This window comes from Xenopus laevis, chromosome 8L, assembly GCF_017654675.1.
Source record: "Xenopus laevis strain J_2021 chromosome 8L, Xenopus_laevis_v10.1, whole genome shotgun sequence".
Classification (NCBI taxonomy): domain Eukaryota; kingdom Metazoa; phylum Chordata; class Amphibia; order Anura; family Pipidae; genus Xenopus; species Xenopus laevis.
Window position 1 is genome coordinate 16546057 of NC_054385.1, and position 18978 is coordinate 16565034.

Sequence of the window (18978 nt, forward strand, 5' to 3'; positions counted from 1 at the left end):
GGTATATGTAGAATCACTACACAAGCCTGGGAAACCTTAAAAACAGCAAATAAAATTTTTATTTTGCCCTACACATGTGTCCACTGTATAGTTAAGTTGACATGAGTTAGGAAATGTAGGGGGGAAGGAGAGGAGCCCCAAAAATTTTTTCGATCTTTTTCAGCCTATCACCCATAAAAATGAAAAAACGCCAACTTTTTTTGAAGCAATCCCTATCTACTCTATTGCACTTCGCCTGGTCTGAGGTGGCGAAGGCAAGTCGAGCAAAGGAAGTAACGTTCAGTAAAATTTGCATCTCAATGAATTTGCGGAGTTACATTTATTTGCCAGCCCGCAAATTCGCCAGCGTTTAGTGCGAAACAACGCTAGCGTCCCCCCTGAATTAGCGAAGTTACGTCTTTTCGATGGGCGATCATGCGCCTGGCAATAGCGTGCGAATCATCGCTAGCGTTCTCTCTTTCGCTAGCGTTAGTACTGCTGCGCACATTAGTGAATGTGCGAATCTCTGAAATGACGTCACGCTGGCGGAATTACGCCAGCGTTAGTCACTTCGAACTTTAGTGAATTTGGGCAAAAATCCATCAAGTTCAAATGAAAACCCAGCAGTGTTGGACTGGCCACAGGGATACCAGGAAAACTCCCGGTGGGACCAGGTGTCAGTGGGCGCCCATGATGCTAAACATTTGGCTTATTTCATGGCCATTTCCTGTTTCTATGAGAATATAGAGACTTAATAGATGGAATAATAGATTATAGTATGTAAAGGAAAGATACTAGGAGAATAGAGGTTGAGTGAGGAGAGGAAGTAGATAATACTTAGAGTGGGCCCCTGGTCTAAGGATTTTTGGGTGGGCCCTGCTCTAAGGGTTTTTGGTGTGCCCCTGGTGTCCCAGTCCGACACTGAAACCCAGCATCCATATACACACCCCTCCCTACTTTTAATTAAATTCTATATACCCATACCTATACTAACCTATACCTATACTAACTATAGAGCTTAGTATCACAATAGCCTTTGATATTATGTCTTTCCAAAAAATCATCCAAGCCATTCTTATAGTCATTAACTGAATCAGCATCACAACATCACCCGGCAGTGCATTCCACAACCTCACTGTCCTGACTGAAGAACCCCCTACGTTGCTTCAAATGAAAGTTCTTTTCTTCTAGTCTAAAGGGGAGGCCTCTGGTACGGTGATCCACTTTATGGGTAAAAAGGTCCCCTGCTATTTGTCTATAATGTCCTCTAATGTACTTGTAAAGTGTAATCATGTCCCCTCACAAGCTACTTTTTTCCAGAGAAAACAACCCCAACCTTGATAGTCTACCCTCATAATTTAAGTCTTCCATCCCTCTAACCAATTTAGTTGCACATCTCTGCACTTTCTCCAGCTCATTTATATCCCTCTTGTGCACTGCATACTCCAGATGAGGCCTTACCAGGGACCTATAAATACATGGTTATTGTTGCTTTGGCTTTCCAACAATAATCATGTAACTTGAAGGTATGTTGCCTCCTTCACTCTAACATATGCTTGCTTTATCCAGTAACTGTCCTTGCCCAATACAGTATGTCAGGAGCAATTGTCCTTTATAACACAGTCATGACATCGGGCTGGTTGCATGTTGCTTGTATGACTTTGAGTGTTATTGAACTGCTGGCTCTTGGTTCATTGTTATCTGAAGAGATATGAAAAGTTCCCAAAATTCTTATCTTTGCCCCCAGTTCCTAGAATAAGGACTTTTCTCTTGGTTTTGTGCTACATGGAGTAACAGGAGTAATCTGACACTCTGAAGCGTGTGGAAAGCGGGTTCTGTAATGCACAATTCTTGTAGAGTTCAAAACGTTTTTGAAAAGCAATAAATGTAAGAAAATATGAATCCAATGCGCAAATAGTAGAGTGTGAGGTTCAACGTTCCATTGGCTTCATTTATGCATTGACCACAAGCATCTTTCTGCTTTGTTTGTGCAGAGTATGTAGCAGGAACATTCTTCTGGGAGGGAAATCCAAGCCACGCATACTTTGAACTCAATCAAGATTTAGGAACGTCTTTCAATGTATCTGGTTTTATCAGAACCCTAAAATCAGATGGACTCCTACTGCAAATCAGCCATGGAGCAATACCGTACTTCAGCATCTACCTGAATAATAGCTGGGTCCACATTGAGACACCATCTGCAGAACCTCTGGTTTTTAAGAAGAACGTCAGTGATGGCATGAAGTACTTTATAAGTATTTCTTTCAGGGAAGGGAATGTTACAGTCACTGAACTCCAGCAGGAAGTTTACCTGGGAAAGTTGCCACCGGTGACCATTAACAAAGGAGATACAGTTCATGTGGGTGGTTTGGCTACAACAGACAGTACTATGTTTTGGGGCGGGTTTTTCAAAGGATGTCTTCAAGATGTAAGGATTAATAATTATCACTTGGAGTTCTTCCCTGCGGAGGAGATAAATGCACAAGAAACCTTATACCTTGGGAACAACACCAATGTCACGCAAAACTGCATCTCTGATGATGTTTGCCACGTGAGTATGCTAAGACCGACACACAACACATTTGTAAACTGGACTCCTATGTTTCAGCCATGCAATGGTTTGCAGAAACTGCCAGTGCGTTCCTGTACTCATTTACATTTTTTGTAATCCATTGCTTTGGCTTCCTTCTATACTGGAATGTAACAAACCAAGTGCTTTTTTCATTTCCACAAGTGAGTTGTTGGTAGGGTTGCCACCTGGCCGGTATTTTACCGGCCTGGGCGGTAAAAATGATGGTTGATCCCAATGTTATTAATAGGGAAAAAAGATAAATATATAGGAAGGCCGGTATTTTTTTTCCAGAAAAGGTAACCCTAGTTGTTGGTAAAAATAAAAAAGCTTGCCACCTAAAACCTGGTGAAGTTTTTATTAAACCTGCTAGTGGGAGAAAGAAAATCCAGTTCTGCCGTCAAAGCAATTAATTGCAGAAAAACGTGAAATCAGGAACTCACAATTAAACCATATAGTAGTAGAGCAGGCACTCAAAGAGCAATCTTCCAGACAGACATGTAAACTGGCATCATAAGGGTAAGCCTGCCCCCAATGGGAGGGCTAAATGCCATATGGGAAGGTATTTAGCCCTCCCATTAGGGGCAGGCTTAGCCTTATAATGTCAGTTTTACGGCATTTGTTTTTAGATGGGGCAAGTCTGGACTGGGAGTCAAAATAGGCCCTGGCATTGCAATTACTCAGAGGCCCAGATAGTCCTCCACCAGCCCACTGTCTATGGGACCTTAGAGCAGCCCCTCTGGCATTTGCCAGAACCCACAGATTGCCAGTCCGGGCCTGAGATGGGGTCAGTGACCCCCATTTGAAAGCTGGAAAAAGTCAGAAGAAGACGGCAAATCATTAAAAAACTATAAAAGATAAATAATGAAGGCCAATTTAAAAGTTGCTTAGAATTGACCCTTCTATAAAATATTAAAATGTAACTTAAAGTTGATGGAAAGATCCCTTATCTGGAAAATCCCTGGTTCCAAGCATTCTGGACAATTGATCCCATAATGGTATTTCTAGCATAACTAATGTACATATGCATAAATATTTTGGGAGCTTATCCAAAACAAATATAGCTTTGATCATGATTGGGTTCTTTTCTGAGTTCCCATGCCTATGCTTACTAAAGAATACTCAAGTTAGCCCCTCTGAGTATAATACAGGGGTTTTACAGAAGTAAGAAGGAGAAAGCAAGATTTTATCCTTTGCCTGTCAATGATGTAGCCTATCCATTTACAGGTTTAAGACTATACAGGTATGGTTATCCTGAAACCCGCTATCCAGAAAGCTCCGAATGACAGAAAGGGCATCTCCTATAAACTTCATTTTATCCAAATAATCCACATTTTTAATAAGTATTTCCCTTTTGTCTGTAATAATAAAACAGTACCTTGTAACTGATCCAAATTAAGGTATAATTAATTCTTATTGGAATCAAAACCAGCCTATTGGGTTTAATTAATGTTTAGATTTACTAGTAGACTTAAGGTATGAAGATCAACATTACGGATCGATCTGTTATCCGAAAACCGCAGGTCCCAAGCATTCTGCATAACAGGTCCCATACCTGTATTACACAAAAAACTTGTTGCCTAGCCAAATCACCTTTTTTTACCAAAAAAAAAAATCTGTCGGTAATGGAGTTAAATAACACCGCCTGCCAATGTTTTTAACTTTTACATAGACATTTGTACTTCGTTTGCTTATAATTTAGGTTTTGTTCACCTTCAGTTCTGCTAAAAAGATAGAAACATAACTCAAATCACACCCATGCGTAGTATCCGTGTTATGTGTGTTCTTGTTTATGAGCTACAGCCCATTAATATCAATGAATATAGCTTGCAGCTGAGCCCTATTTCATTTATGAAAGCTGAGGAATAAAAACGTTTTATTGGGAAGGGAGTCAACACTCGTCATAGTTACTAGAGATTTAGTTGCCTTGATGTGATGATAGTCCTCCTAGTTGCATTTGTCCCTTGTCATACATATATATTCTAAGTTCTGTGTCCATACACTGAAGACATTACATTTGGAATAATAAAACCAACTGGCATGGCTTCGATATAGGAAATACCGTATATACTCCCGAGTTTTTCAGCCCCCAAATTATGCTGAAAAACTCTACCTCGGCTTATACTCGGGTCAAGCCCAAAAACGGTCGCCAGCGTCTAAGAATAGTCACTGGCGTCTAAGAATAGTCTCCGGCGTCCAAGAATAGTCTCCAAGAATAGTCGCCGGCATCCAAGAATGGTCGTCGGCGTCCAAAAACGAGACGCCGGCACCTCCAATGGGAGCAGAAATCCTAAATTTTTTGATTGAAACTTACCAGAAGCTGCCGCATTTCTCACCCTAGGCTTATACTTGGCTTATACTTGAGTCAATAAGCTTTCCCAGTTTTTGGAGGTAAAATTAGGTACCTCGGCTTATACTCGGGACGGCTTATACTCGAGTATATACGGTAGTAACATTGTCGTGTATGTGTTCATCTGTCCTTACAGCAAGGCCCATGCAGAAATGGAGGAAACTGCTCAGTAACCTGGAATGACTTTGTCTGCAGCTGTCCGGCCAACTTCACTGGAAAAACGTGTGAGGAGCCCATTTGGTGTGAACGGTATCCCTGCTCGACAGACTCTACTTGCTTGGATGTTCCCAACGGATTTGTGTGTAAGAACCTTTTGTATAATTATTATAAAGCACCAACATATTCTGCAGGGCTGTACAGTAGGTGGGTGTATACTTTGAACATACAGATAACATACATAACTTGATAGAAGGTTAAAGAGAACCCTTAGGTAAAGAGAACCCTGCACAGTACACAGTAAAATCCTATTGATGGAATGTAAGCCAACCCTTCCATCTTCTTTTCTGCATTTTCTACCTCTACTCTTTCAAATGGTCTTTCTTATCTTTTTACTAGTTTTACTAACTCTCTCCTTTTTGCCTTCTCTTTTTCTCCTTTCACCTTTTGTCATGTTTCTGTAATGTTTTATCCCCATCCTTAAGCATTTTTTTTTATACCTTTCTCCCTTTTTTTCTCTGTCTTAAAGTCCCTCCTTATTCATTGCCTTTCACTTCTCACCATCATATTTTTCCTGGCCATTTTGCTCCCCCCTATATTCCTATAGCAAAAATACTTTTAAGACATTGGGGGTCATTTATCAAACTGGGCAAATTTGCCCATGGGCAGTATCCCATGGCTACCAATCAAATTGCTGCATTCTTTGTTCTACTTACAGCTGGCATTAAAAGCTAATCGCCGATTGGTTGCTATAGGCAACTGCCCATGGGCAAATTTGCCCTGTGTTGATCAATGAGCCCACCAATAGAGAAATCACAGATTCTGCCTCTTACTGCCCCACTCAAAATTGTGTTATACTAGTCTAGTCAACATTCTTGGTGCAGTAAAAAAATCTCTGTGTGTCAAAGGTTTATTCTCATGCCCTATAATATATGAACGCAATGCTGAGATAACTGCCTCTCCCTCGTCTGCAGGTCTGGCCAATGCGAGTTTCCAGGGCCACAGCTCTGCGGTATTTACACCCATTATTTCACAAGAACGCGATCTTACATCCATCTCATTGACCTTCAGAACCAGAGACAGAGATGCCATTTTACTCCAGGCTTCCTTAAATGTGGATTCTGTGCTCATAGCAATTCAGGAGGGTTACTTGTTCATTGATCTACAAAGTGGAAATAATGTGGATGGAGTCCAGCTTAATGAGACAATAGAAGTTGCTGATGCTATCTGGCACAGAGTAGTAATATCCATGGAAAGAGCAACTAAAGCGAATTCTCAGTGGACATTCCAGTTGGATGACAGTGCTCAAAAAGCATTTCGGTGGGAAGGTGACTTGAATTTTTTGAGAAATAACATTTCCATTATATTGGCAGAAGATTACACTGGATGTTTGGGCACTGTGTCTATTGGAGGTATTTACCTTCCATTTACAGACCATGTGTTGCCACAACAGGATCAATTTATAAGGAAATCTGATGCTTTGGAGTTGGGATGCAGAGGGGCAGATGTCTGTACTGAGCGCCCCTGTCTACATGATGGAACATGCCAGGACATCTTTAACTCCTTTAGCTGTGTGTGCAGGACAGGGTGGAATGGGCAACGCTGTGAGATCAACATCGATGACTGCAAGTCCAGCCCATGTCTCCATGGCTTTTGTATGGACCTGGAGGCTAATTATCAGTGCAGCTGTGAGACAGGCTATGCCGGCAGGAACTGCGATATCAACATCAATGACTGTCAGCACCATCAGTGCCTGAATGGGGGGATTTGTGTTGATGGTGTGAATAGCTACACTTGCAAGTGCCCAACCAACTTTGCAGGGACTTACTGCCAGTAAGTATAAAACTTACCAAAATCATCTGTTTTATATACACTATTATTCCTTGTTTCTAACCTTGGGCTACAGATCTGTTTTTGTAAGTTGGTCACTCGTGGTAGCTTCAAGCTGGTCATACCTGCACACACACGTACAATTATCTATGGGTTTATGGTCATTTTCATCCATGTACTGTAGATTCTGGTTGTTTCTAGAAACGGGCAGGTTAGAAAATGTCATCTGACGATGCACCATGTTAGCCCTTCTTCACGTCTTGCTTTTAGGAAGGAGGCCATGTCATGTGTGGGTCCTCATATGCTCTTCGTCCCATTGGAGATCATACCTGATTGGCTCTTGTGGTTACCTTTACTGTGCTCAAAAGTGCAGTGAACCAGACGTAGAACTTCGGCTTCCAAACCAAAATTTGATAAAGAGGCCCACCTAACACAGAAACCCCTGATATATCCATCACAGTTACCGGTTTCTTCAAAAAGTATGAATAAATGCTATTTTCTATGCTGAAATCCAGCTGTTTAACAGTTCTTCTCTTTCTGCATCATTTGAAATCCTGATATTACAAATTGTAACAACTACTCCACAGCTTACAGACAGCATGCAGGAACTACATAACCCACAATGCATTGCACTGTAACGTTCTGTTCCATATTGAAATCTCGTGTGCAGGGAATTGTCGGGTTTGGAGGATGCAGGCTAAGGACAGATGGCTGTTCATACAAAGTAAAAGTAGTCAGCCAGCTCAGCAAAGTAGTCAGACAGATCAGCAGAAGAACAGGGGGCTAGGCTTAGGGAACTGTTCCAAACCATTATAAATCATGAAAAGTCTGCATATTTTTTAATTGATGTATACTGCAAAGTTGCTTGAAAATATGTTTACTTTTCAAAAAATTTAATTTATGTTTGTGTGGAGTTCCCCGTTAAGCTGTTTCACATCTATGAATGGCTGTGTGTAAATCATCCACGGTTACACCATGTCACACTTTTTCTTTTTTTTTTATAGTTTTTTTTTAATTATTTGCCTTCTTCTTCTGAATTCAGCTTTCCAGCTTTCAAATAGGGGTCACTGACCCCATCTAATGAAGGCCTTGTAAAGCAACACATTTATTGTTATTGCTACGTTTTATTACTCGTTTTTCTATTCAGGTCCTCAGTGCATGGTTGCTAGGGTAATTTGGGCCCTTGCACCCAGATTGCTGAAATTGCAAATTAGAGAGCTGCTGAATAAAAAGCTAAATTACACATAAAACACAAGTAATACAAATTGAAAACCAATTACTAATTGTTTCAGAATATCACTCTCTTTAGGCAAAAGTGGGTGCCTGCCAAGTCCTGTTAAACGTTACCATTTCCTCTGGAGTGTCCAGCACACTGCCCTCACTAGCAGTATCTCAGATACCCTAGAGTAGAATAACCTGAGCCCTACATACAATATGCCTAAAATGTGACCTTAGGGGTTGCTGCCACCTACTGTCCAAAGCAAGAAATCCAGATAACTATTTACAGATACATTTCCCTCCTTACAATTTCATACATATTCGCTGCTGACTAGTGTGGGATTTATTCTGTTACCAATAGTCTCTTTTTCACAGCTTACTAGGTGCTGTAAATATAAATACACATAAAACCGTTTTCCTACAATGAACCAGAGATACAATCTGTACATTTTGATCTGGTTTACCCAATCCTGTCTGCATTTCTGATAGATGGTTATTTTGCTATGAAGCAGGGGTGTAACTACTGTGGAGCAGAGGGTGGCATTAACTACAATACAATTCTTACCCTACAGATGGCCTTATCCACCTGAGCAGTGCAATAAAAACTTCACATGTTTGAATGGAGGCAAATGCGACAGTGGAATATGGGGAGCGAACTGCACTTGTAGACCAGGTTTCAGTGGCAGAAGGTAAGTTATCTGATGAAGAACCCTTTAAAGGACAAGGAAAGTGAAACTAAACAAGTAGCTAGAAAAGTTGTACATTATGTTTTGGGTTTCTGTACCAGCCCAAGACAACCACAGCCCTTTAGCAGTAAAGGTAAAGATCTGTGTCTCTAAAGATGCCCCAGTAGCTCCCCATCTTCTTTTCTGCTGATTCACTGCACATGCTCTATGCTGCTGTCACTTACTGAGCTTAGGGACCCACTCACAATATACAGTATTATTATTATTTAAAGGAGAACTAAACCCCTGCAATGTTATTTCACCACTGCCCCCCCTCAGTTGGCCCCCCTCCCTGACTCCCCCTACACCAGAATTCTGTCCCCTCTTGAAATAGTGACCGCACATGCAGAGTGAGCGTAGCTGAGCTCACGGGCGCCATCTTCTTCTATTCGGTAATCTTCGAGAAGTGAACCGCGTAATGGCGCATGTGCAGTTGGAGCAAACTTCTGGTTCACAACAACTGCGCATGCGCCAAAAGAGATCAAAATTGCAGAAGGAGAAGACGACCACATGAAGATTACCGAAGAGAAGAAGATGGTGCCTGTGAGCTCTGCTGTGCTCACTCTGCATGTGCGGTCACTATTTCAAGATTTTTTACATTTTATACAGCTTGCCTTTAAAGTGGACCTGTCTCCCAGACACATAAATCTGTATAATAAAATTCCTTTTCAAATTAAACATGAAATACAAATCCTTTTTTTTATCAAAGCATTCATAGCTGTTGCAAACTCATTTGAAAATCTCAGCTGTCAATCAAATATTGGCTGCCCCTCCTCTATGCCTGAGGCATAGAGGCGGGGCAGACAATTACTTTCACTTTCCATTCAGCACTTCCTAGATGTCACTGCTCTCTACACATTCCCCCAGTTCTCTTCACCATTTAATTGTGTAGCCAGTGCATGGGGATGGACATCAGGTCCTCCATTCTGGTGCACAAACAAGATTCTGAGATGATACAAGACTTGTCTTAATAACAGTGTCCACAAAATGGCTCCTGCCTGCTTGCTATAATTATGAATTCCCAGACTGAAGGAAACAAGAGTCAAATAATTTATATAGTGTAATTAGAGTTCATTTTGCTTGACTAACATGATAAAATAGGATTTGGAATAATATTTTTGGGTGACGGGTCCCCTTTAACCCCACATAAGTTTGTGTGGGACTCGTGGGAGTGATGCTTTGGTGCATTGGCGTACTGTTCATGGAAATCCAATACATTACCCCAAACACATCCCAGCATTTTAGTTTACTCATTTGTATACGCTGGGCAAATTTGCATCTGGGCAGTTACCCACAGCAACCAATCAGATATTTGCTTTCATTGTTTACTTGCAGTTGATTGGTTGCTATGGGTTGCTGCCCAGCATGCAAATTTGCCCAGCGTTTATAAATGAGCCCCTCTGACAGCAGAAATTAAACCTTTTTTTTAATCGATCATATCATTGTCTTTGCATGCTATTTATAATTTTGCTATAAAAGGGTTTGCCTATCTGTTCACATACAGTATATTACTCTATAAGGGGGCTGCTTTATTTCTGCAGCAGTAGTCCATTAGCATTAGAAAAAGTCAGATTGCAAAAAAAAAAAGGCAGGTTTCAAATAACTCTTACAATAGCAGACCTATCAGCAAAAAATGATACCTATAGGTTCTTTTAATGTACATTAATATTTTGAAGAGTAGTTTTTGTTGGTGTCAGTAATCACTTTAACTTTTCTCTGTAAATGGACACATTTCATAATTGTATATGTGGCTGCCACCTAGTGACAGTATTATATAGTATATACTGAGAGCTCATGAAACCATTGCAAGACTGAATTGTATTATGAATACTATGCATCTTATTTGTGTGTATTAGTATGTATATCATGACTAGCATATGCCTGTGTATATGTATATCATGCTTGGTGTTATGTGTGCAAAAGTACGCATATTCTGCCTGCCATATGTGTACAAATATGGAAATCCTGCTTTGCATATCATACCTCCCAACTGTCCCATTTTTTTGCTGGACAGTCCCAATTTTGACAGCTCAATCCGCAGTCCCGGATTGTTAGTGAAATGTCCCGAGTCTCTCTTTGATCTCCTGCACTGAACAGCCAGAAAATTATACAGTTTCTAAAACGTAATTACATAAGATGCTTTTGGCAGAGAGCCCAGAATACATGGCAGAGCTGCAATTAGATACATTTGTAACAATTTAAGATAAGCAAATAAGCAATTGTAACAATTTAAGATAAGCAATTTTTTTGGGTCGGGGGGGGGGGGGGACTGTGACATGCAGCTTAAAGGGGTTGTTCACCTTCCAACACTTTTTTTCAGTTCACTTGGTAGTTCACCGTAAGTAAAGACTTTTTCCAATTACTTTCTATTTTCTATGTGTCGACCATTTTTCTAAGTGTAATTTTTCACCTTCTAAAGCAGTTCGGGGGGGTCGATGACCCTGTAAACTGTTCTAAATTGATACATATAGTTGATACATTTCTTATATTTGTCCCCGCTGAGCAAAATCCCTGAGTTTTAGTGATGTGCAGGTCAGGGTTTTCCTGACCCGCACCCGACCCTAACCCTTGTTGGCAGAGTTGGTCTTTATGATGATCACACAGGGAACACTCAGCACAGCAACTTGGAAAAGGATTTACTTGTGAATCACTCAGGGATAATACAGAGCACATTTAACAGTGTGAAAGATCAAAATCAATATGGTGGATAGAAAAGAAAAACAACAGAGTGCAGAAAAAACAACAGCAAAGATCATTGCAATTATACATTAACAATATTCACAGCGCCACCTTGTGACCATTTTAATACTCCAGTGTTTAAGCATGAATGCTGTTGCATGTATTCCAACACCCCTTCTCAACAGTGAAAGGCTTAAACTGATAATCCACTCTTCTTTAACAGTTCCAAGTGTCTCTTTGCATGTAGAGGCTTGGTAAGCATATCTGCAACCATGTCCTCAGTTGGACAATATTTTAAGTCAAGCTGTCTTTGCTCTTGCAAGTCCCTTAGGAAATGATACCTTACATCAATATGTTTGGTTCTTGGGTTGACTCGTTCTGTCTGTGCAAGTGCAATGCACCCTTGGTTGTCTTCAAACATCTGAATGGGTTCCATCTGCTTTTGATCCAAATCTGCTAACAGTTGTCTTAGCCAAATTAACTCTTGACTTGCTTGTGCTGCTGCAACATACTCTGCTTCGGTTGAAGAAAGTGTCACAGTTGACTGTTTTCTGCTGGTCCAGCTAATGGGTCCACCAGAGATTAGAAACAAGTGTCCACTAGTAGATTTTCTATCACTTGAGTCTCCAGCCCAGTCAGCATCAACAAATCCAATCAGGTTACATTTGCCCCTTGCAGGCAACTTTAACTTGAAATGTATTGTTCCCTTTAAGTAACGTATGACCCGTTTTACAGCATTCCAGTCCATCTGACTTGGCTTAGACACCTTTCTGCATAAAAATCCCACTGCTGTAGCGATGTCGGGTCTTGCAACTGTAGCAATGTAAAGCAGTTTTCCTATAGCTTTTCTGTATTGACAGTTATTTGGTAGCAAATCAACTTCATTGTTCATTTCCTTTAAGTAATTTGTTTCCATAGGAGAGTTAACTGGTTTTGCATCATTCATCCCAAAATTTTCAATTACTTCTTGTATTTTGTGACTTTGGTTCAGAAGATAACTGCCATCTTCTTCTCTTTCAATCTGTATGCCAAGGTAATGTTTTATGTCACCTAAGTCTTTGGTCTCAAAGTCCTTATTTAGAGCTTGTAGTAGTTTGATGTGATCCCCTTCTTCCTCAAAGCATACTAACAGATCATCCACGTATATGAGTACAAAGATCCACCTACCAGTCAGTTTCTTAGTATACAAGCAGGGATCTGCTTTGCTCCTTTGAAATTTTTCTTTTGTGAGCACATCATTAATTTTCATATTCCATGCTCTAGCTGCCTGTTTGAGGCCATAGAGCCCTTTCTGGAGTTTGCATACTAGGTCTGGCTTTTGTGGATTCTCAAATCCCTGTGGCTGTTCCATGTAGATTTCTTCTGTTAGCTCGCTGTGTAAGAAGGCTGTTTTGACATCAGAGTGCTTTATCTGCATTTTCTTTGCAGCTGCTACAGTGAGCAGAGTCCTAATTGTAGTGTGCTTAACTACTGGAGCAAATGTTTCATCATAGTCTTCTCCATATTTTTGAGAATATCCTTTGGCTACTAGTCTTGCTTTGTATCTCTCAACTGTACCATCAGTGTTATACTTGATTTTAAAAGTCCACTTACAGCCAATAGCTTTTCTTCCTGTTGGTAGTTCTGTAAGCTTCCAGGTGTGGTTGTTATGCAGAGATTTTATCTCCTCTTCAGCAGCCTTTATCCACTTATTGGCTTCCCCTTCTGGAAGTTGTGATACGTCTTTCCAACATGTAGGTTCACATATGCAGGCTGTATTTGCTTTGTATGAAAGTCGAACAGGTGGCTTGCCCTTGTTCTCTCTTATTGAACGCCTTGGTTCATTGTCAGTGCTTGGTTGTGTCTGCTCATCTGTGGTGTCAAATTCAGTGCCAACTTCAACTATTTGTTCTGGAGATGTACATGTTACTTGTTCAGTATCTTTCACCTTTTCTCGTCTTTGTTCTAGTGAAGTCATTACACCATCTCTTAGGTCTTCAATAAATGTTACACTGTTACTGATCACCACCTTGTCAATCTTTGGATCCAGAATTCTGTATCCTTTGGAATTTTCTGCATATCCAACAAGGATACCTTCCACTGCCCGATTTTGCAGTTTGCTGCGTTTCTCTTCTGGAATGTAAGCAAATGCTTTGCACCCAAAAACTCTGATATGTTTAACACTGGGTTTTTCACCATGCCACAGTTCATATGGTGTTTTCATGACAGATTTGGAGTACAATCTGTTTTGCAGGTAAGTAGCTGTCATTGCTGCTTCACCCCAGTATTTTTCAGATAGTCCTGAATCAGTCAGCATACATCTGACCATTTCTGTTAGGGTTCTATTTTTCCTTTCAGCTACCCCATTCTGTTCTGGTGTATATGGGACAGTCTTTTGATGCTCTATCCCAAGCTGTTTTAAGAAATTCTCTACTTTGTGTCCAGTGAATTCTCCGCCATTGTCACTTCTGAACACAAGTGGTTTTCTCTGAAATTTGTTACTTGCCTTTGTCACATAATCTTGCAGTTTTTCAAACACTTCTGATTTGTTTTTCATTAGATATGTGACTGTGTATCTTGAATGGTCATCTGTTAAAGTCACTATGTATCTATTACCTCCTGGTGTGGGCACTCGCATAGGACCACATACATCACTATGTATAAGGTCAAGCGTTTTTGAAGCTCTGTTCTGGCTTACCTTTGGAGGAGTTGCTCTTGTAGCTTTAGCTTTGATGCAACAATCACATCTCACGAAAGTTGGACAGGCTGACAATACTAGATCTTTTGTCAGGTTCTGCCTAATCAGTTCTTGTATGCCACCTGGATGTCTGTGACCTAGACGTCTATGCCACATGTGAATGCAGTTGTTGTGCCCCTGTGTGCAGAGTCTTGCTTGCTCCTTTACTGTGTCCAGTCGATATAGATGCTTATCCACTATGGCTGTTGTGATGACCTTTTCTCCATTCTGGATTGTACACTTGTCACCTTGGAATTTTGTGATAAGTCCTTTGGATCCCAGTTTCCTTACAGATAAGAGCCCACCTTCTAGTTTTGGAACATATAGCACATCCTTTATTGGTATAGGCAATCTGTGTCCGTCAGCATTGTGACAAATAAGAATTCCATGCCCAATTCCTTCAGCTGTAGTGCTACTTCCATCTGCAAGGTAAATAGTTTCTTTGTTATTTGGATCAAACTCTGTAAAGAAGTTTCTGTCGCTTGTCATGTGACTTGTTGCTCCTGAATCTATATACCAGTTCTGGTTTGAAAGGGTGTTTGTTACTTTAAAAGTTCCGTGCCACTGATCTCTATCATTGTCATTCACTGTAGTTCTGACTGTTTGTTTAAAACTTCTTGGAAATTTTGCCCTTTGCTCTGCCTTCCATATTGAACAGTCTTTCTTAAAGTGTCCTGGTTTCTTGCATCTGAAGCAAACTTTGCTCTCTTTCTTATGTAGCTTTGTGTCTGTGGCTTTAAGAGCTGCCTCAGTATTACTTTCTGTATTGTCAAATGTTTGCTCCTTTCTGCGCATGTATTCATCTATGAGCCGGGTTTTGACAAATTCTAGTGTTAGTTCAGCTTCAGGCCTTGTTTCCAGGGCATTAATCAGTGCACTGTATGATTCAGGTAAACTGCACAGAAGTATGGCTGATACGTGGCTGTCTTTTATATCCTCTCCAATTGCCTGGAGTTGTGCCACAACCTGCAACATTGCATTTATATGCTCCTGCATGTCTTTTCCTGAACCTAATCTCATCTGGTATAGTTTCCTTAGCAGGAATAGTTTGTTATTCAGGCTGGATCTTTCATGCAGTTTTTGCAATGCATCCCACATGCCTTTAGCAGTATTCTGATGCCTTATATGAATAAGCTGTTCATCTTCCACTAACAGACTTATTGTTGCCCGTGCCTGTCTGTTTTTCTTATCCCATTCCTGGTGATTAACATCTGGTCTATCTGTAGTTATAGCTTCCCACAAGTCATCTCTGGATAGCAGCATTTCTACTTTAAACTTCCACAGTTGATAATTCTCATTATTCAGTTTAGCCACTGCTAGTTTAAGTTCTGAGCTGCTAGCCATGTCTGCCTCACTTCCTTGTATAAGCTGTGATTCTTACTTGTGCTTTGTAGTTCACAGAACCTCTGGAAGATTCCTTGTGTCAGTCTTTTCACTGAGTTGGATTGTGCCTGGGCCCATAACCTGTTGGCAGAGTTGGTCTTTATGATGATCACACAGGGAACACTCAGCACAGCAACTTGGAAAAGGATTTACTTGTGAATCACTCAGGGATAATACAGAGCACATTTAACAGTGTGAAAGATCAAAATCAATATGGTGGATAGAAAAGAAAAACAACAGAGTGCAGAAAAAACAACAGCAAAGATCATTGCAATTATACATTAACAATATTCACAGCGCCACCTTGTGACCATTTTAATACTCCAGTGTTTAAGCATGAATGCTGTTGCATGTATTCCAACAACCCTCCCTGCTCCAGCCCGCGCCCACCCGCACCTGCGCTTCCAAGGTCCTTTTATAGACCCGTGCCGCCTTGCCGATGATGTCACAATGATGTCACAAAAGGGGAGGGGCGAGCAGACGCAAGACTATAAAACTGGAACCCGGAAGTCAGAAGCTGGCATTTGAAGATGGCACTCTCACTGCGAGGTCGACCCGAACCCGCCCGACCCGCGGGTAAACACACGGGTATCGGGTCGGCCTGCATATAACTACTGAGTTTTATTACAGGCAGCTGTTAGAATTGATACAATAGTTGCTAATACTCCAGAGATGCTGCTGAGAAATGGATCAACTAAATGTTGCAAAATTATAACAGTTCAAAATCTGCACCTGAATTACAGTCCTGTGCAGCTCCATTTTTTGTAACCTGTACCCGACCTGTACCTGCAACTTGCAACCCAGACCCGCAACCCGCATTCTTACCCGATTGGACCCGCTACCCAACCCGCAAGTACCTTATGCGCAACCCGGACCCGCTGACCATCAAGAATCAGGTAGTGCTGTCATTGTAAACTGGAAGTGACATCATCGGGAGTTTGTGTGATCAGAAAAAAAAGTGCTGTCATTGCAAACCAGAAGTGACATCATCGGGAGTGGGCGTGGTCAGAAAAAAAGGAGTAAAACAGGAAGTGATGTCATTGTAAACCGGAAGTGACATCATCGGGGGTGGGGGTGGTCAGAAAAAAGGAGTAAAAATCCCTATTGAGAAGACCCGCGGCCCGCAAACCTGCAGAACCGCCGACTCGCACCAGGAACTTCTACCCGCAGGGTACCACAAGTTTTTGCGGGTAACCCGCGGGTACCCAACCCACTGCAGGACTCGAACCTGAATTACTGAGCTGCCAGACTGAGACACCACAGACAGGGACATTCAACTTTAAACTTAGATGCAAAAAAAAAAATGAACAATCTGAAAACAGTTGAACTGAAAAAAAGTGTTTGGAAGATAAACAACCCCTTTAAAGGGCAATTCACCTTCATTAGCAAAACTGTAATAATACATAAAACATGACCCTAAAACCCCCAGAAATGTGTTCAAACTTTCCATAACCTGACAAATTTTGTAAAATGGATGTGGTATTTAGGAGGTGTGGCCATTAAATGGGCGTGGTCAAACCATTTTGCCGAGCTCCTTGTGGCAAATCTTTTTGTCCCTCTTTCTATTTTCTAAATGTTGGGAGGAATGGCATATGTCTGCATTAGTATGTGTGTCTTGCTTTGTCGTGTATGTATGCATATCTGGCTTGGCGTATGCGTGCATGAATATGTGTATACTACTTGGTTGCAGATTTATCAAGGTTCGAAGTAAATCGAATTTGAATATTTTGCAGTCAAAGTCAAATCCTTCGAATCGAGCGATCGAACGATTTTACTTTGACTTAAAAAAACGTAGAAAAATGCTGTAGAAGGTCCCCATAGGCTAACATAGCACTTCGGCAGGTTTAATTCGGCAAGGTTTTTTTAAAGAGACAGTACTTTGATTGTCGAATTTGTTTTTTTGTTTTTTTCTTTTTGTTCTGTTTGTTAAGGTTTTTTCCAAGAGTAAAGTTTTGTGGTTTTCAGGTGTGAAATGAATGTCAATGATTGTGAATCAAACCCGTGTCTCAACGGTGGAACTTGCCAGGATTCTGTGAATACCTTCAAATGCATCTGCAATTCCAGCTTTAGTGGGGTGCGCTGTGAGGTAAGCCTTATTTATTGCTAAATTATTATTATCCTTTATGTAAAGTCACGATAAACATAAATGTGGTTAAGGTTTTTCCATTCAAAAAGCAAAAAATTTAGAGCATAGCTTATGCTTTTCACTTACCAGATATTCAGATTATATATGTCATAATGGCTGGAATCCTGGAATCCTATGAATACCTTATCCTGTACAAAACATCTCCCTATATAAACATAACTGGATTATGCTATGTCGCTTGAATTGCAAGTATAACAGTATATAATTAGTGATGGGCGAATAAATTCTACAGGTGCGAATTCGCAGAGAATTTCCGCGTTATGCCGCCGGCTAATAAATTTGCAGAAATTCACCTGTGAAAAATCAGGCGCGGGTCAGAATAGCCGCGCACGCTAGAAATGTGTGGACCGACCCAAGGCCCGCAGGTTTACCCGCGGGTCAGGTGGATTCGGACCGACCCCTAGACAAAATGCGTGGGTCGGGTTGAGCTCTTCTCCTGCTCTCCCCACAACCTAGGACTGCCGGCGCCGGAATTTATAGACTTCCGCCTGCCCTGCCCCGCCCGTGATACTGTGGGCGGGCGTGGGTCTATAAATAAAGGGGAGCAGCGGGCCCGGGTCGGATAGGGAGCGGGCAGTTTAGGGTCGGGTGCGGGTCAAGAAATTCTCGACCCGAACATCACAAGTGTTCGCATCAAAACTCTCGCACGTCAAAATTATTCGGACTCTCATTTACTTTAATGCATTTGGACAAAATAGGTGTGAATATACAAAAAAATCATTGCGCCCATCAAAATTGACGCGCGTCAAAATAATTTTGACGCCCATTGACTTCAATGCATTTCGTGAATTTTTCACCGGGACAAATTCTCCCATCACTATATATAATTAAACCTCTAGTGGTGCAATAGAAACTGTTCTTGTACAAGTAAATTCTCGGGCAATGCCTTGGCTGAGGCGAGTTATATGGTAGCTTCCACTTCTATGTATTGATGCAAATGGCACAGCAGTCACTTTGAGTCTGATCTGATCTGACTGTGGTCTGATCTTTAGGTCCAAGGACCACCTGCGGGTGCCCTAAAGCAAGACATGACTAACACTAGTACTGTAACGTTGCATGTTTGTAATGGAATGTATCTGTAAGCCTTTCTGTGTGTGGCATGTGCTGTGTACTAACACTACTACATCAGCTGTCTGTAACGTTCTGGATCTGTTGTTCCATTAATAAAGTCATTAATCCTATAAAAATTATCCTTTTCCATATCTTGGACATGTGGTGACATTTATA

At 41.1% G+C, this 18978-nt stretch overlaps 1 protein-coding gene across 2 annotated transcripts in view; it reads left to right on the forward strand.

Moving 5' to 3' along the window:
* The window catches only part of crb2.L (crumbs 2, cell polarity complex component L homeolog), an 84292-nt gene that overhangs the window by 59553 nt on the left and 5761 nt on the right, over positions 1 to 18978 (forward strand). For both annotated transcript variants that reach the window (XM_018229554.2, XM_018229553.2), the window contains exons 8-12: positions 1974 to 2530; positions 5035 to 5200; positions 6029 to 6887; positions 8675 to 8791; positions 17571 to 17691. In XM_018229554.2, coding sequence (XP_018085043.1) covers positions 1974 to 2530; positions 5035 to 5200; positions 6029 to 6887; positions 8675 to 8791; positions 17571 to 17691 — 1820 coding nt within the window. The remainder of the gene's footprint in view (positions 1 to 1973; positions 2531 to 5034; positions 5201 to 6028; positions 6888 to 8674; positions 8792 to 17570; positions 17692 to 18978) is intronic.